General features: G+C 35.1%; 1 protein-coding gene across 1 annotated transcript; it reads right to left on the reverse strand.

Moving 5' to 3' along the window:
• Window positions 1-794: 794 nt before the first annotated feature.
• Window positions 795-11,166, reverse strand: LOC131033798 (uncharacterized). The gene is made up of 5 exons (XM_059217614.1): window positions 11,144-11,166; window positions 10,784-10,905; window positions 10,561-10,628; window positions 1,640-1,891; window positions 795-1,477 (listed from the first exon to the last, which is right to left on the reverse strand). Exons 1-5 carry the CDS (start codon window positions 11,164-11,166, stop codon window positions 1,241-1,243), a joined length of 702 nt encoding a protein of 233 aa, XP_059073597.1. The 3' UTR covers window positions 795-1,240.
• Window positions 11,167-25,136: the final 13,970 nt, after the last annotated feature.

The raw sequence follows: 25,136 nt of genomic DNA on the forward strand, positions 1-25,136 counted from the left end.
GTCACCAATAAATGCACTGAACTCTAGTAATTGCACAAACACAGGGCCCCACAGAGTGTAACATTCCAAGTTTGAGGATAATTTTGAAGAACATGCTGGGGAATCAACAAAGTTTGACTGCCTAATTAGTGGAACACAATACATTAGATGAAAGGGGTGACATTGCTCCAATCTTTACACCTGGACTATGGCCACTAGGCTCGAAATAATTTGATTTATAACATTATTAATCCCAAAGTAATTCATGGAAGGAAAAATTAAATCTAGATTAATTAGACTTCAATAATACTGGCTTATCAATGCATACAAAATGTTTTTCCCTTCTTGTACACTGCAATCTTTGAGATATAACTTATTAATTAGGAGTACCTGAAGTTATCCAATATTTTATAAATTTTAACTAGTATAATTCTAAAGAGCTTGTGTCTTCTCTGCTGGATTCACAACTGAAAATGCTAACATCTTATTCTAAAGTAACTTAAAGAATTTAAAACAAAATAATCTGACTTTCGTCAGGCTTCATGAGACAGCCCATTAATCTCAGACATGTCTGAGACTGCTGAATGGATATACAGCGAGCGCACTAAATATATTGTACCAAGGGACATTCTTAGCACAAGAAAAGAATCTCTTGCACCAACACAAATATACAAACTGCAGCATTCTGCTTGAATTCTTCAAAAATATTGGAATTTATGGGCATACCGTACAGATTTTTACGATAAAGAAATGCTACCCATTACTCTAGAAATTAAAAATAAATGGGGCCTGTATTTGTGATGCATTTCCTTGCAATTTTGGTAACTGAAAATTTTATTGCTCAAATGAAGAATATGAATACAGAGTTCCAGATTCCATTTGCCATAACTGTTACAAGAAATGGCCATAGAGAAATGTGGAAACGCCATTTTTATGCAATTCATTCTCCGTTTTCAACCTCCAACTTCTTGAAGCCTTTCCACAAGCTTAGCTCAGGCCCACACATCGGTAATCCTTTCAACTTGAATGATAAAATATGCACAACATGCATATCCTATTCCGAAGCTATGGTTCAATTTCCCAACAGAGGAATGCTCCCTCAATTTACAAGTATAGTTTTTCCACATAGCCACAGCTTTTCTTCCTAGACTCAGTCACTCTGCTGCACAGAATTCCATTCCCAAAATCCATTGGGAACTTATAACTTAAACGGAATTCCCATTTAGAAATTTTTTTTTTTTCACGTTATTTAGTTCTCTTTTTACAACTCTCCGTCTTCAGCTGACTCTGAACCATGGGCTGTCTCTGGATCAGGATCAATGGACAATGTGCCTCTCGGAATTCCAAAGAGCGTAATAAATATTTCTCTATGGCATTCATCACAAAAATAAAAATATGAAAAATGACCTTCACCAATCAGCTTATGAAGAATGGCACCAGGTACCATACGTTTTGCATAATCATTTAAGGGGTAGGGTACGATCCGGTCATCCATGCCCTGTCAAAATTACATCATACCAAATGTATGTCATACTTCATATCACTACTGAAAAAGCTATCTCAACAAAATTAAATTTGAACATACATTCGACGCAGCTACAAAGAAAAGCAAAGAACAAAGGTTCCATTTAAAATAAGCTTTTGCTATATCAAGAAATACCTGCCAAATATGTATTGGTCCAAGAAATCCCTCCCACTCTTCATGGACTTCATTAAACAGTGAATGAAACCATGATTTGATTCCCTTCATCTGTTTTTTCCTTACTTGTAAATCTGCAAGGCTAAATCCCCATTTGTTAACTTGTAAAATGGTTTCCTCAACAAATGGTGTCAAGGTATCTTGCCGCATTGACTCTTGCATGTCCATCAACTGAAAATCAACAAAGAACTCCTGTTCTGCCAAAGCTAATTCCTGTATGGTTCAAAATACTTTAAGTTTTAATTAACTTATAATTGATAAGTTATGGACACGCCAATATACTCAAATAAAATGTTTGCTTCAATGAATAGCCAAACCCCCCAGGGGGACGTCTCCAGACATGCCTTCATATAAAAAATTAACATGCTAACTAATGTTCTACGTTGCCAACGTTACTTAACACTCCAACTTACAGGAAGAAACAATAATCTCAGCTCTCAACCTCCTCATCTTACTAGAGCACGCCAGATTAGAACAACATAGAGGATTTAGTAAGGCTTCCATGATATATATGACAACTTCATATGACTTCATACAACATTACACATTCAACAAGCATGAGTTTGATGCAGCTTGGAATATATGCTGAAATTATATCACTTCAAATAAAGCATTTGTCAATAGGCACATGCAACTATATTTATATCTAATAACTTTCCTAAAAGAAAAATGAGGTGAACAGTGTGTACAAATAGTGACTACAGCAATTATATAACAACTAGTTTTCTGCTGTTTTCATATTAGATCTTAAAAACAGACTTGAGCATTACTTTCATTGAAAGAATAAAACCCTCAAATGAGAGGAACCAAACTAGTAAATCAACATGATAATGCTCCATTGGAGTACATATACAATTGACAAATTTAAAAAATATGTGAAAGGCACAAATCAACATGCTAATGCTCTGCAGTAAACAAATATCAATTCATCATTAGATCAGCACGTTACCTGAATATGCAAGTCTAAATTTGTGTTGTTCGCACAGGGGCAAATGGTAATAAGGGCAACATGCTTTAAAGACTTATTAGATTTGAGTGCTTACAACAAGATTTACAAAGAAATTCTAGTGCTTAAAGAGATATTCCCATTTTGTGCTTGACAATACAAATTTACATTCTAAGGAGATCAATCCATATTTAGGTTAAGTTTCAAAAATTAGGTTTTTAAAAGAAAAAGCTGTCTTAAGTACCTACTTTGAGACCTCTTGCACAGAATAATGGAGCGAAACTTTATTTCTCATTTTTTTAAATGCATTTTCACAAGATAAGACACATTTAATATTCATATTGTATGGCAACACTGCAATTGATATATGATTGCTGAAATGGTGCTATAACAATAGTTAAATATGAAAGGCAGTCGATACATAAAAGCCCTACAAACCTTTTCTTAGGACGGTGATAAAATATGTTTTATGTATATATTATGTAAAAACAGTAACAGCGAAGACAATTTTTCACGATAGCCTTTTAAAACTGCAAAAATCATGTAAAAGAGGAGGCATGGCTCAAGTTGGCTTCATGAGTTTCTCTTGATCCTATTTTGAAACTGTTTCCTTATACACAACCTATTGCATTTAGTGTTGGAGACAGCTAATAGCCTAACATCTTGCACTCTGTTCTCCATTAGCCGGAAGTTTGCGCGTGCCTTGCCCTTTGTTATAGTAGCTGTTTTAAGAATGTAGGTCATGTCAAGAATCACTGGAGAGCTTGGACGGCAAGGAAATTATAGATTTGAAGGGAAGGCTGAACCTTATACCAAATAAGGATGGTACAAATCACTGATATATATTGTAAGGCTCATACATACAAAAACATTATGCACTTTTGGTGTCATGGGCACATGGAGCAATAAAGTGGCTTTGCTTCCTTGATCAAATTCCCTTAAGATGTACAAAGGACAAATAAGAAATGCAGCCTGATCACTGCACTACTCAATGGTGCTGGAGAAACAAATATTTAATATTCAATAGACGCATGCACCCACATTTTCATAAAAGGACTGCCCGTCATTAGTATACTAAAAGAGATTATGAACAAGAAAAGATGCCCATCACCTCTAAAGAAAGCTCTGAAATTTTTCTTTTCAGAAAGATGGTCCCCAGAAAAGGGTACACAAATTCATCCAGTCAGTGGATAGAAAGAGCAGACTCTAGTAAAAAGAGTTACTAGATAAAACAATATTTTATCCTAAATCTCAATTATACTGGTAGAATATCATGTAATTTGTTTTGTGAACAATTAAACATTATATCAAGACTGTTGTTTCAGCCCATTCCACAAAGGAACTAAGGAAACATTAGAAGCAAAGCGATGCAAGGAAGAAATCCATCCTTCGGGAAGAAGACATTTCATAAACATGAAGTCCAGAAAAATGCAAAAAAAATATAATTGCAATAGGCTATTAGGCTGTTTTTACCAGCTGGAAATCATCAATGAAAATATAGAAACTTTGGGATAGAGAAAAATAACACCAGAAATAAGTCCCGTGAACGACAGGGACGTGTCACCCCTCCACCCAAAATCCCCGCATTTCTCCTTGCCACATCAGCACCGCCGTGAGGACATCATCGAGACTTTGGGGATGGTTGGGCAGTGGGAAGTCCGAGGGACTTTTAGGAGTTCCCTGGCCGTCTCAGGAACACCTAGCCTTATTTGTGCTTGTTAATAGGGTTCCACGCCTTGACCCCACCCTATATTGTAACAGGGAGCGCACCATGAGCGTTGTGTGCTTGTTAATAGAGTTTCACCCTTGACCCCACTCTATATTGTAACAGGGAGCGCACCATGAGCACTGCCCCTCAACCCCATTGGGGTCTCTACCCTAAGAACCCCACAAGGGCCACTGCCTCTTGACCGCAATCTTCCATCCACCATTCTTATTTTTGAAGGCTTGAGAGAGGGTAGGGGTTTCTGTCCGTGGTTTTACATATCCTGTAACAATATTTAATGGATTTTATATTTAAATGTTATAAATATTTGTGCACGGATTACAAGTGATTTTATTATTTTTTTAAACCTTATAAGATTTCTTAGTACAAAATCTCTTGTTATATTGAGTGTGCCACTAATTCTTTCTGCTACATTTAATACTTCTGTTAGCATCACTTACCTTACATAGATTTATTGGTATTTTATTTTATTTTGAAGGGTGCGGGTGAGTGGTTTAGCGGTTTCTGCCCATGGTTTTATACATATTGTAATTTACACTCAATGGTTTTCTAGATTGATTGTAATTTGTGTATTGGTTAAGTTAAACTAGAAAGTTGGGCTAAATATAATCACTGTTTTTGCCCCTGTATGATCGATCAGTCTAAATCACAAAGTTTGTGTACAACTTCGGCAAGGAAAATTTTCAAAACAAATTCGTCAGCAGATAAAACTCGTAGCAAAGAATTATGATCAATTTCTAAGTATATAAATATGTGTTTTTATTATTTATTATTATTTAATTTTAATAATATTAAGATTATGTACGACGGAAATGTTAAAATTGAAATAAAATCTCTCATACTTTAGTATTAGAGTTAATAAATAATAATAAAAATAATATTTAATTAAAAAATGTGAGTATAAAACATTATAAATTTTATATATTAATAATTTTAAAATAATCATAATTCATATTTTTGAATTGACTAAATATAAATATTATTTAAATAATATCAAATTTTAATTTGAAAACTAATTTTAGATTATTTAAAATAAAAAATTAAGAAATAATAAAGTTTTTATAAATTTAATATAAATAGGTAAATATTAACATAGATAGTAACATAGATATTTCAAGCATATAATTATATCAATAGTGTCAATTTTTTATGAAAACAAATTAAATTTCAATAATTTTATATGTTATTTTATTTCTCAATTACATAACTTTTCAGTTACTTTGATTTTTACTTGAAGAGTTTGTTTTTTTAAACAGATTAAATACTTTATGTGTTTATTTAAATACACTAACTATTTTTTGAATAAAATAATATTAATAAAAAAGGTGTAAAGATTTAGAAAATAGAAGTTAAAATGACAAGCATACAAAATAAGAATGTATAGTTTAATGCAATGCTCTACAATATCCCCCCTAAAAACCAAGTGTTTTTTAGGGAATGTCTTCAAGATACAAGGACTTGACAAAAATGTCCCCCATTGTTCCCCATCGCCAATAAGTAACCAATAACATTTCCTCCTCAAAGACATGATGATTCCAAGATATCACCTTATTTAGGAGATGCTAAGACATCCTTAAGACCCTCAAGGGACTCCCTTGCATCGCCCAACCACACTCAGATATCAAAACATGCCCATGCCCTTAATCAATTGAGGCAAAAAGTACATTTAGAAAATTATGAATCTTCTTGCCACTAACCCTAATAGTCTATGGGTCCCATCTACACCCCACGTAATAAGAAAAAAACTAATATATTAACATCTAAGCATCACTCGAAATCACTCCCAAAGTTTCAACAACAAAGTTGGAAGTTGCAAAGCATGCCTACAGGTGAGAGCTTTAGGAAGAGAGTAAGAGGAAATGTTTAAGTCTTCATTAAAAAAATGTTGATTCATTCTTCAAACCTCAACATAATGGTTCTTCATAACAATTTTAAAGTTTTTATGATAATTTGTTTGTTTTAGATTTTATAATTTCAGATTATTATTTAGGCGTCTAAATTTATTCACTAAATCATTTTTAAAATTGGCAAATTTACATAAATATTTGATGAAAAATTAAAATTTATAGGTCACTTTAGGATTTTGTCTTTTGTGCTTTGTCTGACCTAAAGTATGGGAAAAATAACATAGAATCCTTGTTTAATAAAGGTTGAAGAACAAGGATTCATATTTTTTATTTATATTTTTTGAGTCTATAGACTTAATACAATCTTAAAAAAATGCTTGTCTTTAGCCTGTGCATAATTTAATGACATTCTTACAATGTAATTATGAGATTATTGTCATAGCATGAATGATGACGAGGATCAAGAAGAACTTATGGGAGTTGAATTTGAGGCTCCAAGTACAAATGTGGGATGGCAAAGGTGTGTTCGGGGAGAGTGGGGATTAGGTGACTAGCTCTATTGGCAATCCATATTTTAGTTTCTATTTCAAATTATTAGAGGATTTTGCCAAGGGTCCCTTGATAAGAAGTCACTTTTAAGATAATTTGCAACCAAATTGCAATAGAACCTAGGGCAACATGGACATGAAGCCCAGGTGTAGTAGTTTGTAAGGGTTGTCACTTGGAAAAAGAATTGAAATAAATAAACTGTGGGATTATGTTGTTGATTAATATCTTGTACCTACTATTTTGTTATTAAGGACTCCTATTAGTACTAGGAGTGCTGGAAATTAACAAGTTTCATATAGTTCTTTTATTTTCCATCTACTTTAAGGGCAGCAAAGCCTACAAGGAAACATAGAATGACCGCTAGGGATATTGGCACATTGTGGGCACAGTGATAGAATTATTCAATGTGCATAACACGGATGAGGCAAATGATGCCATTGGCAAATTCTCAATGTAACTCACTCTCCTATCATAAGGAAGCTACGACAAAAATAATAAAAGTAAGACTATCATGTGTGTTATTAAGGAGACAAAATTAAGGACAACACTCTTGGATAAGAATTATTTCAAGATTAATATTCGAATGGAGAAAATGAAGGTTACTTAAGTCACTAGTTTAAGTATTATTATCATGAATAGGTAAACAATATCAATCATCATCCACTCAACATTATGGTGACATGTAGTGGGTCCTTACTTTCTTATGCATATTGATTATTTAGGGCAGTGCAAGGATGTTGATTTTCGATTATAAATCCTTAGAGATGCTATTGAGAAGGTAGGCTAGAGAGTATGGTGCAAGTTGAGATAGATACAACATATATGTGCATAAATGCTGAAAATTTAATTGAGGCAACCTAAGGGCATATTTGTTGGGCTCATTGTGCACATGCATAAATAATGCATTCAATGACATGGGCAAAATCGAATGGATACAAAAATACTATGGCGAAGGTAAAGTTCATACTATGGAAAAAGAACAATACTCCATCACACATGGTTGTCTATGCACTAAACCCTATTTGATATGTGTGAAGATCTAACAAATTTACACCTATACAAAATACTATGGCGAAGGTAAAGTTCATGAAGGTAATTCAAAAGATGTATGATTCTATACAAGCTAGCATCATTCATACTTAACGGACAAATTTTCACTCTTAGAGGATATTCTAAAGAGGCCAAGATGGAAAGGGAGACTATGGTAAAGGAAGATCCAATTCTATTGTGGACTATGCATAGGCATAATTTTTTGACAGCCAACTATTTCTATGTCATCCCAAGTTTCTAATTCATTTGATATTGAGAGAATCTGATCTAATAATAATTCCATTCACTATGTTAAGAGGAACTAACTTGTCTCTAGAAGGGCAAAGAAGCTTGTAGCTATACATAGCATCTTGTGCCTCATTGATCGTAAAACACTATGTCTAATGAGAGTAAAATAACCTGATGAGATGTAGAACCAAACTAGCCAACATAGGTTCACAAAGCTATAGCACAAACAAGGTTGGTTAATATTGGTTTGGAGGAGCTTGACCTTGAGAATTTTGGTAGTTCTACTTATAATTTCATCAACTATGTTAAGAGGAATCAACTTATGTCTAGAAGAGTAGAGAAGCTTGTAGCTATACATAGTGATAGCATCTTGTGTCACATTGATTGTAACACATTTATGTATAAGAAGAGTCCAATACCCTGGTGGGATGTATAACCAAAGTAGCCAACATAGGTTGATTAAGTTGTAGCACAAAATAAGGTTGGCCAATATTGGTTTGGAGGAGTTTGACCTTAAGAAGTTTAGTAGTACTAGTGATGAGGAGTTTGGCATGGACTTTGAAGATGAATGATGGTTTGATGTAATGGACCACTAGTCAATTGTATTTGGATTTTGAATGTAATTTTTTTCAATATAATATAAATATATTGATATCTAGTATTTTTGTTGTTCAATCCAATATATTTGAATATTTCAAAGTTTCATATCTTATTTCTTCTATATTGTTTTATATCTATTTTTTATGTACTATATACTCGTAGCATCATCCCCAAATCTAGATCCTTGGTCTCACCATCTCCAGACTTCATTATTTTAATGATTTATATTATTTTTCTATATTAATATTAAATATTTATCTATTTAAACTACTACAAACATACAAATAAATAAATAGATAGAAAAAAATGAAAAAATGATTGTTATTAATTAAGATTTATTTTACTTATGCATACTTATATGAACAATTAATTTTTATTTAATTTTAAAATTATTTTATTTTATCTATATATATTTATATTTTGGTAAGCTGAAATATTAATGCTACATACAATTTTGATATTTCCTTTCAAGCACCCAAACTTCATCTTTGTTAAAAGATTTTTTTTTTAAAACCCACCTAAACCTTTTTAATTTGATAAGGCTTGAAATTCTGTAATTCTCACATAACATATTCTTTAATTCTGTAATTCTGTAAGGCTTTCTTCAAGATAAATAATATCATCCAAATTCTCACATTACATATTCAGTCGAATCTATCGAAAAATAGTTAAAATTCCATCTATCCAAGTTACTAGTGTATATAACTAAATGTTGAAAATTAATTTAGAATAGCTATAGTGTATATAACTAAATGTTGAAAATTAATCTAGAATAGCTACAATGACAGAACAAAACTATAAGTAAATGTTGAAAATTAAATTACAATAGCTACATGACAAGATTTTTTTTCTTATATTTGGTTACAAAAATGTTCAATTCTAATATTTTTTAAATTGTAAGCTACTTAATGCTATTAATCACAATTAAATTAATACAAATGTAATTATGTTAGATTTTAGATGTGATGAAAATTAAGTTGTTAATTGTATTGAAATATTGATAAGTATTTGAAGGAGACAAGTGATCACATTAAAAGGATTCAATAATTAAAAATATAATAAATTATAAATAGAATTTATAACACCAAAAGATGAAGTTAATGGAATTATGATATTTATTATTAAATAACATTATGGTAAATAAATTTTAGTTTGCATTTTATATTGTAATTAATTTTGAGGATTTAAAATTTTTAGTTAATTATGTATAAAATATTATTCAATGTAATCAGAGCTCAAAATAAGTAGAAAAAATCATATTTCAAAATTTACACTTTCACTCTCTCTTATTCTTTATACAATTTAAATGACTTCAAATATCTTTTTTAAAAATCAATTATATTTTTTAATTTTTTTAATTTTTCAATCACTTATTTATTTATTCTTTTTTTCTCTTTTTAAAATAAATTACAAAAAAATTTATCTTTTAATTTACTATACTATTCAAAAAAGAAAATGCATCTATGATCTAAAATAAAAATGATTTGAAACATTAATGGTACAAGTGTCATAGAACACATTTTTTTATATTGATTATAGAGTTATCAACAGAAATTACAGTACGAAAAGGAATCTCAAGTTTTTCAACTCCGGAGGCATGCCTCACACAGAGAGAAAACAAAAACCGAGTATGCTAAGCAAAAGTTACATCAATACACCATACAGAGACAGTATTACAAAATGATAATTAACATATACAAAGGTTTAATGTAACAGGTCTTCATATTGTTCCATCCAAGCGGTCCATCCAAGTGGACCTTCCATCCAAGCGATGCTTTTGTTGGCTTGAATTTGGGCTATCATTTTTATCTGATCATCGGTCGCATTCTTATTCTTGACGATTTCTTTGTGTAGTTTTTTCACCGTTTTGTTGAATAGGACCATATTGTTCATGTGGTTACGATAGTTGTAACCGTCTTTCATTTCAAAAACGAACATAGCGGAGTGACCCATCTTGAGGAATCTGCTCAATTTCTCCTTCTCGATCATCATAGTGATACAGACCTGCGAAGAAATTTTCAAAAGGGTGAGTTTTAAGAATAACTCAGTAAGAGATCTATGCACGCCTTGAAACCTTTCTTCATTCCTGCACTTCCATAATTGCCACAAGATGTTAGACGAGATAATAAACCATAAAATATTAGAATCATTTTTGAGACCATGAATATATCCAGTTAGTATTTCTAAAATATCAATGTACTTGGAATAAGTTACTCCACACAGAGCCCACACCTTCTGAGCAAATTTACATTCAAAGAAAATATGCCTGTAAGATTCCTGTCTGTTACAAAGCTTACAGAGATCATTAGGGACCAAGTAACTGCTGATAGGAAGCCTATTGATCAAAATAAGCCATTTAAAACATTTGATCTTGGGATCGATGTAGGATTTCCAATTTCGATTAAAAATTTTATTCCATTGCTTCGTATCCAGTGAGGTATACCAGCAAGTATTGACATGCTTAATAATCTCCTGATTGTTATTCATGGTATTGTACACATTTTTAGCTTTTGTTTTACACAGCATAGTTCCATCCGGCCATTTACTGTTTATAAATCTATGCGAGTCTATGAGACATATTGAAGGTATATTGGTGCAAGCTCTAGTAATCATGTTATATGTTTTTTAATGAGCAGCAGGAAGATTGTACTTGATTCTTAATTCATCCCACTTAATCAGACAATCATTCTCAAATAAATCGATGAAGGTGGAAATACCTAATCTATTCCAAATTTTAGCCGAGCATCCTTGAGTCAGGGCAAGCGGCTTCCCCTGGAGAAATAGATTCCACCAGATGGACCTCTCACCATGAAGAAGGTTACCTGTGTAGAAGAGGTTATCCGTAATATAATGTCTCGAATCCTCCCAAGCTTTCCATATGGTTTTAAAAACAGCAGATCCATGTACAATAGAGGTAAATTTACCGAATAAAATATCAGCAAATGGGAGATTTTTCCAAGATTTAGCCTTCTTGGGGTAACCTCTTAAAATATTGTTTCGGATAAGCACCTTCCATGGTTCTTCACCATCAACACAGTGAGAGACCCATTTGGTGGCCAGAGCGATGCCTTGGAGTTTGAGGTCCTTCAGACCTAATCCCCCAAAAATTTTATCAGTTCTGCACCAATCCCATTTTACCGCGTGAAGTTTTTTGTTGCCTTTACCATCAGACCATAGGAAGTTCCTAATGGCCTTCTGAATTTCCACAATTTGGTAATTGTTAAACATCCATGCTGAGGTATAGTAAATGTTATAAGATGATAGAATTTTTTGACAAACTTGGAGTCTACCAGCGAGCGACAGAGTTTTGTTGTACCAGCTATTGAGTTTTTTTGTGATTTTTGACTTGATCCAGAGCCACATGTCCTTAAGCGAAGGTTCAACAGCAAAGGGGATACCCAGGTAACGGACTATATTGTTGGGGCCTCCCCACAGAAAACCATATTGCATAAACCAATCCGGAGGATGTTCGACCCAACCAAGACAGATACACTTGGCCTGAGACAGTTTAGCTTCGGAGATTGAGCAGAAGAGATCAAGTTTTTTTTTAAGGTGACAAAAGTTTAAATCTTCCAATTTAACAAATAAACTGGTATCATCAGCGAATTGACATATGTTCAGCTCTTTATTTTTGGGCAATGTGATACCTTTGACAGCCGGGGAGAGAGTATTGTCAGTGATGATGAAAGATAAAGCTTTAGAGGCAATCACAAAGAGAGCAGGGGCAAGTGGACAGCCCTGTCTTATAGATCTGGTCAGGGAGAAGGGATCAGAGAGAGACCCATTTATATCAATTTGAGCCATAGCATCTTTTAGTAGAATCTTGATAAAATTGCGGAATAGGACAGGGAAACCAAAAGCCATAAGCATAATGTCAATAAAGCTCCATTCTATTCTATCATACGCTTTCTCGAAATCTAGGAGAAGTATCACAGCATCTTGATTGGAAGACTTCGCCCAGTTCATAGCTTCCCAACTGGTTATAAGGTTTTCCAGGATATATCTTCCTTTAATAAATCTTGTCTGGGTAGAGCTAACAAATTTAGGCAGTATGGTTTCCAGCCTGCGAGCCAAGATTTTAGCAAGTATTTTATAAGATACATTTAAGAGAGTGATTGGCCTCCAATTTTTGATAATAGTTTTGTCTCCCTCTTTAGGTATTAATTTTATTATACCTCTATTAATCATGTTACCCAAAGTACCTTTCTCATAGGCCTCGTTATAAAGGTCCAGGAGGTCAGAGCTAATCCAGTTAACATTGGCTTGATAAAATTCGGCCGGGATACCATCAGGTCCCGGGGTTTTATCCTTTTTAAGAGAGTTGATAGCATTAATAATCTCCTGTATAGTTAATTTCTCCCCCAGAGAGTCATAATCTGTTTGGTTTATCTTTTTAGGTATAATGGTACTAATCTTGTTTCTTAGCTCCGAGGACACACTGTTATCCTCAGAGGTAAAAAGTTTACAATAATAATTAGCAAAGGCTTTCTTGATCTCAATAGGGTCTGTGATCTCCCTGTTATCAACCAAAATGCTAGTTATATTCTCATTGGTATGCTTTTGTTTAAGATAATTAAAGAAGAATTTTGAGCCTTTGTCACCATGTTGTAGCCAGTGAGCCCTGCTCCTAATCTTGGCACCATCAACAAGTTTTTGTTGATGCAACCGAAGATTGTTTCTAGCAACGGAGATCATAGGGACCAAACTGTGGTTTGACGGGTTGTTCTGAATAAGAGTTTCCACAGATTTTAGCTTATCAGAAAGAGATTTCTCAAGGAGTCTGAAGTCTTTTGCTTTCTTTTGTCCAAGAGTTTGGAGTAAAGATTTCCAGGCAAGTAAGTTTTTATGCCATCTATCTCGGCAGGAAAGGGAAGGAAAACTATTCTTATTGAATGCACTGATAAGATGAATAGCAGCCAGGATATCATTATCAGCCAGAAGAGAGGTGTTGAGGATATATTTGGATTCTCCTGATCGAGGGGCATGATGAGCATTCGAAATTTTGATACAGGCAAAGATGGGATGATGGTCAGATAAGGCAGTAGGATGCACAGAAACAACATTACCGAGATCATCAGGCATGAAGGCAAAGCTATTCGAGTGGGCGTAAAATCTATCTAATCTAGCATATATTCTGGAATGTCCCTGCTGAAAGTTACACCAAGTGAATCTCAGATTAGGATCTGTATTATCATTGTTCTTGAGGGGGTCAAAGAGTTTTTTTCTTTGTATCATATTATTCCAAGGAACCATCTCTACTGGTTTCCAATTGAAAGGTCTGCCACCATATTTATCTTTTTGCGATTCAATCATGTTAAAGTCACCCCCCAAGATCCATGGGATGTCTGGCAGGGAGTCTATCCAAAGCCACAGGGCAGCTCTTTCCAAAGGATCATTAGGAGCATAAACAGAGCAGATTCCAAATGTCATATTATTGCTACAGATAGATGCCCACATAGCACCATTGCATGGGGATCTACCTGTACCAATAATATGCTTGGACCATTTCGGGTTGATTAACAACGCCGTACTTCCTTTTCCTTTAGAGTGGGTAGAGCATATTTTAATGGAATCCTTCCATATTAAGTCCAAACTTACATCTAACATAAAGTCAACAGCTTTAAGTTCTTGAAGCATAATGAAATCTTTGTTAATAATTGTGTCCATAAAACGTTTAGCAATGTATTTTCTGTCTGGGGACTCAAGACCCCTCACATTCCAAGATATAATATTCATCCTAAATTGTTTTCCGTGGGGACGCTGTTAAGGTCTGAAGACCCACTTGTATATTTGATACTGTATTGTAAGGAGGCTTCATCTCCCCCAATTCCACTTGGGCTTTTATTTTTTGACCCAGGAGGTCTGCCCCGTCGTTTAGACCTGGGGAAATCTTTTTGCCAATCTAGGTCATCAGCTTCCGCATCTGAGATTATTGAGTTTACATTTCCACATCCAGGTCTACCCGACGGAACAGACAGACATAGGTCATTTGTGTGCTCTATTGGTATAGTTATCATGTTTCCTTTATTAGCAGGGCGAATCTCCAGATAGTACCCATCGTCAATTTCTTTGAAGATCTTATTAACAACAGCTATGGGGTTGGTTTCAGCAAGGGTGGGAGGGGCGGCTGGTATAGGAGTCACAGGAGGTGTATTCACTTTGTTAGTTTTAACTATATGAGCTTCTGTGTTCTCTGTTTTCCTTCTTCTTTTTTTATCTAATTTCTTTTCCACAATTTGAAATCCATCTATCATGTTAACCTCTGGAGAGGGAACAGACACGAGGGGAGGTGCTTGTTCCATGTTAAGTGTAGCAGATGGGGAAGAACTCACAGGAGGTACCTTAGTAGTCTTGTTAGAAGGTTCAGAGTTATTCATTTTCGTATTATCAACAGATTTTTGGGGAGGGATAGCCTCGCCTTTCCTTTTGATGATGGGGCAATCCCTCCGAAGGTGCCCTTCTTTTTTACAGAGAAAGCATGCATTCAGCCCTCCCAATATTTCCAAGGGACAAGAGATTAAATCTCCAGAAATGTTGATATCAAGGGCCGCTGGAATATCAATACCAGGTTTAAGCGAAATTAGGGCTCTGGCATCCATATGAGGAACCAGTCGAGTGGTTTCATCTAACCTAATAACTTTCCCGAGAGGTTCCAACAGTTGCGTAATAAAACGCCATAGATATGGGGGAATTTTTTTTATAACTATCCATCTAGGAGCCGACAGAGCAAGCACTTCTTCCTGTATAGCTTCTGGGGTCCAAGCTAATGCGCGGAAAGAAGTGTTGCCCACGGTCCAGTACTGTCTTTTGAGGACAGCCTCTTGAGCATCGGCGGATTTAAAGAAGATAACAAACAACCCCTTCTGCAACTGCCTATAGAAAGAGATATTGTAACCTAATTTGATATTCCAATAGTTATAAAACCAATCATCCAAAAAATTTCTTGCAGGGCATCTTTCCACATCAACAGCAGCAAAGAAAATGGCAAGGTTTTGTAACCTACTTTTTTCCTTCGCAATCTCACCAAGCATTTCAGTGTTAGGGCATACGGTAAAAGGTCTCAAGGCGTCCAGAGATCCCTTACCTTGTTCGGCCTCTTCATGGTGATGAACAGCACTAAACTTAGCCGAAGCAGCGACGACAGAGGAGTTACCCACCGCTTCAGAGAAAGTCTTCGTGTTAGAGGAAGCATTTTGTTTAACAGAGCCGAGGTCATTATTTTTAATTGCAGGGGAGGAGGTGGTGATGGAGTTAATGGGAGTTAACGCAGGTTCTATGGCTTCTACTGTGGGTATTAAAGGCGAACCTGACATAGCTAATTAAAAACGAATCAGAACGCGCACACCTGTTTTCATCGGGGAGAGAGACCTCGCCGTTCGGGACGCCACGTCGGAGATCAGACCACCTTCGCCTCGTGAAAAAATGCCCATAGAACACATTTCACTTTTAACTACCATCATTTGGGATGGTACTTCAAAGGACCTATGGCTATTTGGAGGATGTGTTGCTAGAAATTGCACCTATCTAATGATCTATACCTGAACTGTAAGTGTTGTGCATAGTGTCAAATTGGAAAGGAAAATTATAGTATAAGAAAATATAATGTTTGCATCAACAAAAAAGTTCAAGACAAATTGGGGAGAAAATCTAATAGTTGAAAGCATTCCTATAATTGTTACAACACTTGTTGATTTAATGTTCAATATATTTTAACAGTATTGCACCAATAGTTGTCACTTTAAAGTTGTTAGTGTTAATGATGACCACCCATAATTGAATGAAATGTATTCCTTAGATCTAGAAAGCAACAAATCATGTGATGCCGCATCAGCTCACCAATAAAACATGACTTAGTGCACAAGTATCAATCTGACTTTTGGGGGGTCTTTATAGACACCTTGACAAAAAACATGCTGATGTGGCATCATAATTGATGATGTGGTCTTGAAACCTTAGTTATAAGTAAGGGCCTTGACAAGTAAGATTTTGAGAAGCACTTAGTTAGGGTGCTCAACTACTAGGTCCTCTCCTCTAAAGGATTTGTCAGTCAAAGGGCAAAATTGAAATTTAATTTTCAACATCAATTCTTGAATAAGCCAAAAGTAGAATTTATTTAACATTAATTTTTAAATAAACTAATCATTAACTAATCTAAAATTTATCAATGACATCCATCCTACTATAAGTGCATATTATTGATTTAATCACATTATGAATAACTGCGATTGTGAGAAGCATGCATGCAATGACAACCTTTACATCCCAACACTCGTACTCCAAAATGAGGCATCTCTTGGTCTTAGTAAGTAGCTGAAAGCACACCACTGAGGTGTCTATTATAATTAGTTGGTAGCTTTGCCCATATTCCAATATCATCCCTTACACTCAATTAGCGATTGGGGACATAACTCCAACTCATCTTTTACACTTAGTGGGCAGCACATACTGCATCACAAAGCCATCTTCTAAGTTTATCCAAGGCATCACCTTTTTATTGTAATTAATTATTTATTGTATCTCATGTTAAATTTATTTACTTAATTAATATTATTAAAATATATTAAAAAATAATAACATTTTCTTGATTTATGGTAGAAGATGTCACCTCTACCTCATTCAACTTCGTGATTGACAGTAGTTAAGTACCACATCTCCCTCATCAAGATGTATTCACTCGATCGCCATAATAAATTCACTTGACACCTCTACTATTACAATTGAATCAACCATTTAGTTAACTGCTCTACTCCGGTATAGTAGTCGCATTGACTTGTGCATCCTAGAACCTATATATTGCAGTCTATTCCCTTGTTTTACACATCTTGAATACAAATAATGGAAATGTTATTTTGAATTTATTGTAATTTTATTGATGATCTTGGCTAGAACTATTGTGTTTATGTAAAATTCTAACATAGAAATATGTGTGTCAAATAATTTCAATTTGGATATCAATTTTAGGTTCTTTTAACTAGGCTATATCTTTGCAAATTGGATGTTTTTTAGATCCCTCCTTGTAAAAGGCCTCTAGGGAAGAAACAAGCTATTTCATTGCATTTAGAAGGGTAAATAGCTAGGTTAGGCTTCCAAACTAAACATTGAGAAGTCAAGGAATTTGGCACAAAATAAACATCATCATTGCATTTATAGAAACCAAGAATATACAAATTGACTCTCAAATTATCAAATTTAATGCAATGCAAGCACATAACTGAACGCCGCAATGGCATATATATATATATATATATATATATATATATATATATATATATATATATATATATATATATATATATATATATATATATATATATATATATATATATATATATATATATATATATATATATATATATATTATTAATTTAATCATTCTTGCATAATTTGTTCCATCAATTATGTTAGCCTTTATTCTTCTTAAAATAAGTTAAATTATATTTAATTGATTTTATCTCTTATCCATATAATTAATTTATCAATCGATTATTTAAATCCCCATTCTTCTAAAATTATTCCAATTCTCAACCTTAGCCAATATTGTTTGAAGTACGGTTGTCATTGCACCAGAAGATCAACTTGTTAATGCCCGATACAACCACTAGACTTATAGAATCCACAAGAAGTGGTTAAGCCATGTCACAAACCCAAGTGTTGTGTTGCACAACACAAGGAGACCAAGGGTGCACACCTTGCAACAATCCCCCCTAACACAAGCGAAGGGGTTTGAACCTGTGACCCAGGCTTTGATAACACTTGTTAGAAGTACAGTTGTCGTTGCACCAAAAGATCGACATGTTAATGCTCAATACAACCACTAGATTTATAGAATCCACAGAAGGCAATTCAGCCATGTCACAAACCCGAGCATTGCGCTGCACAACACAAGGAGACCAAGGGTGCACCTTGCATCAAATATTTCCTCTAAATCTTAATTAGTTAATCAATTTCATTTTATTAACTAATCCCCTGATTCCTACAAATCACCCTCCTAATCCAAATCATTTAACCTAATTAATTCAAGCCTAATCATGATTAAAATTTCCTCCAATTTTATATTCCTCCAGTCATTCTCTCTCCTCATGTCCCATCCTCCTAACTTGCTCACATGCACTCTAATCACCTTGATTAGGGATGGGTCAACTCTACCATAAATGGCCTTCCGATCTCACCCTCCAACCTTAAATGCCACCAACTTTGGTCCATTCAAGGTATGTCAAATCCCTTGAATCTCCCCATGGCCCCTCTTTCCAAGGAATTTTTAATTCCTTATCCCTTTATTCTCCCAACACATCCTCTTATTTGGGAATTTTTAATTCCTCATCCTCTCCCAAGGAATTTTATACTCATTTCCTCTCTTCCCAAGGTACTTGGGGAACTCTTCCCCCATGTACTTGAGAAGTGCGGAGACAAGAAATGCCTTTATGGCAAATCTCTTGGATCTCCCACTTGTCCTCTAAAATCCTCTCCCACTTTCTTTCAATCTTAGCCATCCATTCCTCTTTTATCTTAGCCATCCATTCCTCTTTGATCCTAGCCATCCATTTTGGGCCCCTCCAATCTATAAATTGGAGTCTCCTCCCTTCACAATCATATCCAACTTTTGCACATTGTTATGTTGTAATTTCAAGCAACAATTCCATCCATTGCATCCACATTATGCCCAAATATTCCCTTGTATAAGCCAAATCCATCATCCATCAAATCTATCTAATACCATCCTTTTTGTTGTGTAGTCAAGAGCAATCCACATAATTCAATCACAAGGAGCAAATCAAGTGAAGGTCTTGGGTGCATACCTTCACTTCCCGCTCAATCGAAGGAGGTGAAGAATCAAGGTGAAACAAATTCATTTTGTGTGCTTTATGCTTTTGATTGCTAATTTAAAATTGCATGCTTGTGATTTTGCTAACCCTTGATTTCTTCACACTTGATATATATATAAAACTTGAAAAAGTAATTTAAAACCCCCATACCCTTGCTATGATGTTGTTCCAATTGCCATAGTCCAATGCACCTTTGTTAGCCCATCATTTTCCATCCATCGAAGCTACTATTGCAACCATGAAATTGCTCGAGCACTCCACTGTCACCCCTACTTAATAGTCAAGTGTTCCATCACCCAAGCACCATCCACACTCCATTGCCACCTCTGCTTAATAGCCATTGTTACATCACCCAAGCACCACTTGTGTCGATGACACCATCGGTCCACCACCCATAAGCCAACAAGCCATCACCAACAAGCAACAACAATAGCTACCACTCCAATTGCATTTTCAGTTTGTTTGATCAACTTCAATAGGCCTTTTCTTGACCATATGAAGGACTTTTTCGCAATTTTTTTTTTTAAATGGGGTAAAATTTCACTCCTTGTAGTGATGGAATACATTTCTACAGAAGTCCCTCAAATTTAGATGTGCACCTAGCAATTTTTTTAGCTTCAAAGGCCTTATTAACTTCCATAAAATTTTAATTCTATTTTTATAATTTTTTGAACACTACACACATGTTATTTGATCTTCTGTTATCATTTGATTGCACTTTCAACTTTATCATCCCCATGAACATTGTAGAACTCTAGAAAATCAGCTTCCACTTTGTAAATCTATTAATTTATTAAGGGGCAAACAATGTAACTTGAAAAGGGTGTCTAAATTGAGCTATTTGTAGAAGGGGTAGGAGCAAGGATGGAGTTTTAATGCGCACACACTCAACTTGTAAAGTGTCATTTAGTTTACTACTCTTGAGGAGGGCTTAACCATAAGGGCTAATGCTCAAGATGTTGGTACATCCTCTATTCATCCTAAATCCAAAATTCCTTCATGCAAATCAAAATCCCACCATCCCTCATCTTCCACATCCATTTTGGGCCCCTATGTTTCAATGCTCAATCCTCCATTCCTTCCATCCATCTTGGGTGCTTACATCCCTCCATCCACCACCCCATCACCTCAAATGATTCCTAAGCAAGATAAACATAGGCATGCATCCTTGAATGCCTCCCAACACCCTCCTTCCATAATCCCACCATCCATAAAATTCATGAACCCTTCATCCTCATGCACCATCCCATTGGTATTGGAAGAAATTTGGATGCCCAATCTAAAAGCATAAATCCAAAAGTCCACAAAAATCAAAAGATCAACATGTCCCATCAAAAAGACATGCTCAAGAAAAGAAAAATATGATCCAAAAGGTTGCAAAGGCCCCAAAAGAAAAAATCAAAAAATATGTGGATTCCTAAGCTACTTCTAGAAGTAGAGCACTCAAAATTGGCATCCAAAATAGCTAATCCAAAAGCTCCATCCATTCATAAGTCCTCTAATCTTCCATCTAACACTCCTCCATTTTCAAAATCTATTTTAGGTTCTTATGTCCCAAAATCCACCATCCCAACTCCATCATCCCCTTCTTCTATTTTGGGTCTTCATGTCCCAAAATCCACACTTTATCCTCCATCTAATTCAAAACCCTCCCCTCCACTACTCCACCACCCTTCAAGGTGTGTGCCAATGTTGATCTTCCACAAATTTTTCAAAACCACATCCATTATCCACCATCCATTTTTCGCAATCCCATTCTCTTAGTCCAATCCTTTTCAAATCCTTATCTTCCATCCCCTATCCATTTCATCTCCCCAATTATTTTTACCAACATCTATGAGCATACCTCTAGTTCAAAGAAATACTCAGGGATGCCATCCATGGAACTAGATGTTTGATTCCTCTCTTCCTCTTTCACACATCCACTATCTTCCATATCCACTAATTCTCATCCTCATCCATCCAGACCATTCCAAAAATTCAAAAAATAACAAAAAAAATAAAGAAAAAAAAAGAAAAAAGGAAAAAAGAAAAAAAATTTAAAAAATTAAAAAAAATTAAAAAATAAAAAAAAAGAAGAAAAATCATTTCATCCAATGGTGAAAACCACTTCTTGTGGCACCTTGGGTAAGTACCATGATGAAAACTTGGTAAACAAGCATCATGTGTAATCCCCCCTCTTGCACTCTACAGTTGGGGGACAACCTTCATCCATGCAATCCTACCATCCGCATTCCTTATCTTCTATTTGCATATTATCTAAGTTCATCCTCCTTTCCTATCTTTGATATTGACTATCCTATCCATATCCTCCATCTCATATCCCTCATCATATCCAAATGCAATCCTCCATTCTTATCTTTGGTCTTGATCATGTTAGAGGCAAAATAATATTCATGCATACTTTGGAAAACACAAGCCTTAAATCCTCTACCATCCACATCCATTACATATTATCCTTCAAACTCATACATCTTTATCCACATCCTTACATCCTTAATTCCACTACCTCTATCGTGGGGCATTGCACTCCTTTGCAGCATAGTCCTTGGGTCTCCATCATCCTACCCTCCATCCTTTATTCCTTCATTTCCTATCCATATCCATCCACTTGATCCATCTATCCAAACAATATGTTTTTTCATTAATCCATCCATTCTCTTACCAATCCTTGGTTCTCCCTTGTCAATGGTTCCAATCCATCTATCCTATATCCACCAATCCACACCATCTTATCCAATTATATTTTTAATCCAATCATATCTTATCCAATCCTATTCTCCATCTCTTCCAATTCAATCATTAATCCCATCCCCAATCCAATCCTACTCAATCATTTATCCCTATTCCATCTCATCCTATCCAATCCTAATCCCCATCAAACTAAGCTTTCCCATCTACCTGAGATTACATTGACTTGTACCTAATCCAAACACCCATCCATCTTGTGCTAATCAAATTTGAGCATAAATCCTCTCAGCTGCAGGCTCTGCGAACCCAGCTCGTTTTTTGCCGACCATCAATCTGTATCCAAATCCATCACTTGCCCATAAGAATGCATCCTCCCCTAGTTTGACAGTCCATCCAAATCCATATCCTACTCTTGGCAAGAGATTTCAATTGGCCATGTGCATGTTGTTTGCATGGTTGGTCTTTTTGCTTTGATTTCTATCTTGTGTCCTAGGACTATACCTACTCACGACTACCTTGATCATCCTATATCTTGGTATGTCTTGGTTGGTGTATAATGGGGCATAGTTTTTGTGGTATGGCGTGTTTGAGGGTGTCTCTTGTATGAACCTGCAACCTTGTATCAATGTTTGTCAATGCTTACATGGTTGTGTGCAAGGGATACCTATTTGTTTGAGAGTTAGTCCATGCCTTGGATCTTCCTATCATCCTGGTTCCTATAATCAGTGGTGTAGACTATCCATGGCAATATCAAAACCTATGTTTGCTCTCCATATCTGCTCAATAAGAAACCCTATCCACTCATTTCATTTCATTCATCCATCTTGATCCATTTAGAGACTCCAATTTATCCATCTGTCTTCCTCCTCCTCTCTTTATCTAGTCCTCTAATCCATTTCGAGAGCACACCTGTGTTCTTTGAATTCACATGTCCTCTTGAGGGGGCATACCACTACTTCCTCATCATCCTTCCTCCTCATCATTCTTCCTCATCTCGTGACTGGGGCATCATGCTACTAGTCCTTATCCTTTTCATCCACTATGTTTTATTCTTCTTTGATATAACATCACTTCATGATGCTATATCAAAGAGGGGCAAAATGTAGACACCTAAAATTAATTAAATTGATATTTAATTAATTTAAGCATGTCAACATAATTAATTAATTTAATTGTGTTATCCTTATTCCTCTTATAATTAATTAAATCTAATTCAATTAATCCTGTCACTATAAGTAATTTATCAAATAAATAAATTATTTCCTATTCTTCTAAAGTCAACCAAATCATTAATTATGCTAAATCATTTTTGGTTAATTAATTTTAATTAATTAACCTAGTCATGTGATTCCTACAAATCACTTTTTCCTAATCCCCACTTTTCCTAATTAATTCTTCTAGAAACCCTTATAATCATGCTTAACAATATCCTTCAATTTTAAATTCCCCCACTCATGTCACAAGGAATTTAATATTCCTCCACTCATGTCTCAAAATCCCTTACTACTATTCCTCTAATTTTTAATTTCCCCCACTCATTTTCTCTCCTAGTCAAATCTTCCTATAAATCCCACTTACCACTATTCTCCAATTTTAAATCCCTCCACTCATGTCCCAAGGAATTTTATATTCCTTTTTTTATTCCTTCAAGGTATCCTTGATCCATGCCCACTACCTCAAACCAATCCTAGCCCTTCATGATCAAATCAATCTTAGCCCTCCATTGGCCTCCTGCAATCTATAAGTTGGAGCCTCTTTTCCTCACAAAGGGACCATCTTCTATAGCAATCTTATGCTGCTCCTTTCTCCTCCCATCCTCTTCTATCATCCCTCTATCATGTCCTCATAAAGCCCCAAATAATCCCTCATCTAAGCTAAATCCTTCTTTATCAAATCCTTTCATCCAAATCTAATTCAAATGCAATCCAATAATCCATCAATCTTGTTGAGCAAAGGAGAGCAATCCACATCCACAACAAGAAAACCCCCGAGCTTTGTTCTCTAAGGTGGCATCCATTATTTCTTTCTAATTGCATGGATTTGTTATTAGACACTGCTATGGTTTCAAGAGTGAAAAATTTGTATGTTCAGACATTCCTTTTCTCTCTGTTAGAGCTTGAATACCTTTTTGGAATCATTTGTTTGTGTAGTTGTGAGTCACCAGTTGGTGGTTTTATGCCAATGTCAATTTTGGTAATGAACTCGACCTATGAGGATTTTCTCTTTGCCATTTCTTCGGGCCCAAGTCTACTAAAGTCTGAAACAAATCTTGGATGACACCGTAGGTAAATTCTCTGAAATGAACCTCCTTCTTAGCCATGTAATGCCTCTTCTGGTGGTCCCAATCGCATCTTTGCCACCTCTGGAAACTTCAATTCCAAGCGGTAGCTCTTGCTCTTTGTCTAGGGATATGTCTAGTGCTAGTACTAGTGGTGCCGACATAAGATTCTATCAATTCGACTTGAAGATCTTTTTGGTTTGGTTCTATACAAATTTTATGCCCTATTTTTGGCTATGCAATTCTATTATAGATGTATGCATGTTTATCTAGGTGCTTGCTCACTTTCTTTTTGGGCTCAAATGTATTTTTGTTTTGCTTCTGCCACCCCATGAATTAGGTTATTTCTCTTCAGGTTGTTCTTCATATTGTAAATATTGCTTTTTATCAATATAATATATTAGTGGTCCTATATATATATATATATATATATATATATGGGTGGGTGCAAGAAGTTGGGTCCCAATTCCGTGGAAGTCTGCGAGCAAAAAAGTTTGCCGCTAGAAACGAGTGACTGTTTTTTAAGAAACGGACACCCGTTTAGCTTCAGAGCTCAGACCCATAAAAATAAAATGGGTGCCCGTTTAGGATCGGACCACCGTAGAGAAACGGGTGCACGATTTTTAGAAATGGGCACACGTTTCTAAAAATGGGTACCCGTTTCTAAAAACGTGTAGCCATTTCTAAAAACGGGCACATGTTTCTTGAAGTGAATAAATT

This window comes from Cryptomeria japonica, chromosome 3 (assembly GCF_030272615.1).
Source record: "Cryptomeria japonica chromosome 3, Sugi_1.0, whole genome shotgun sequence".
NCBI classification, from domain to species: Eukaryota; Viridiplantae; Streptophyta; class Pinopsida; order Cupressales; family Cupressaceae; genus Cryptomeria; species Cryptomeria japonica.

Bases quoted from the DNA above. Each gene is read 5' to 3' on its own strand.
- LOC131033798 (XM_059217614.1), bottom strand. From the start codon at position 11,166: ATGGCCGGATGGAACTATGCTGT. The intron at 10,906-11,143 runs GTAAAACAAAAG...GCTTTGTAACAG, and splicing joins GCCGGATGGAACTATGCTGT to ACAGGAATCTTACAGGCATA. The intron at 10,629-10,783 runs GTCTCAAAAATG...ATTTCTTCGCAG, and splicing joins ACTAACTGGATATATTCATG to GTCTGTATCACTATGATGAT.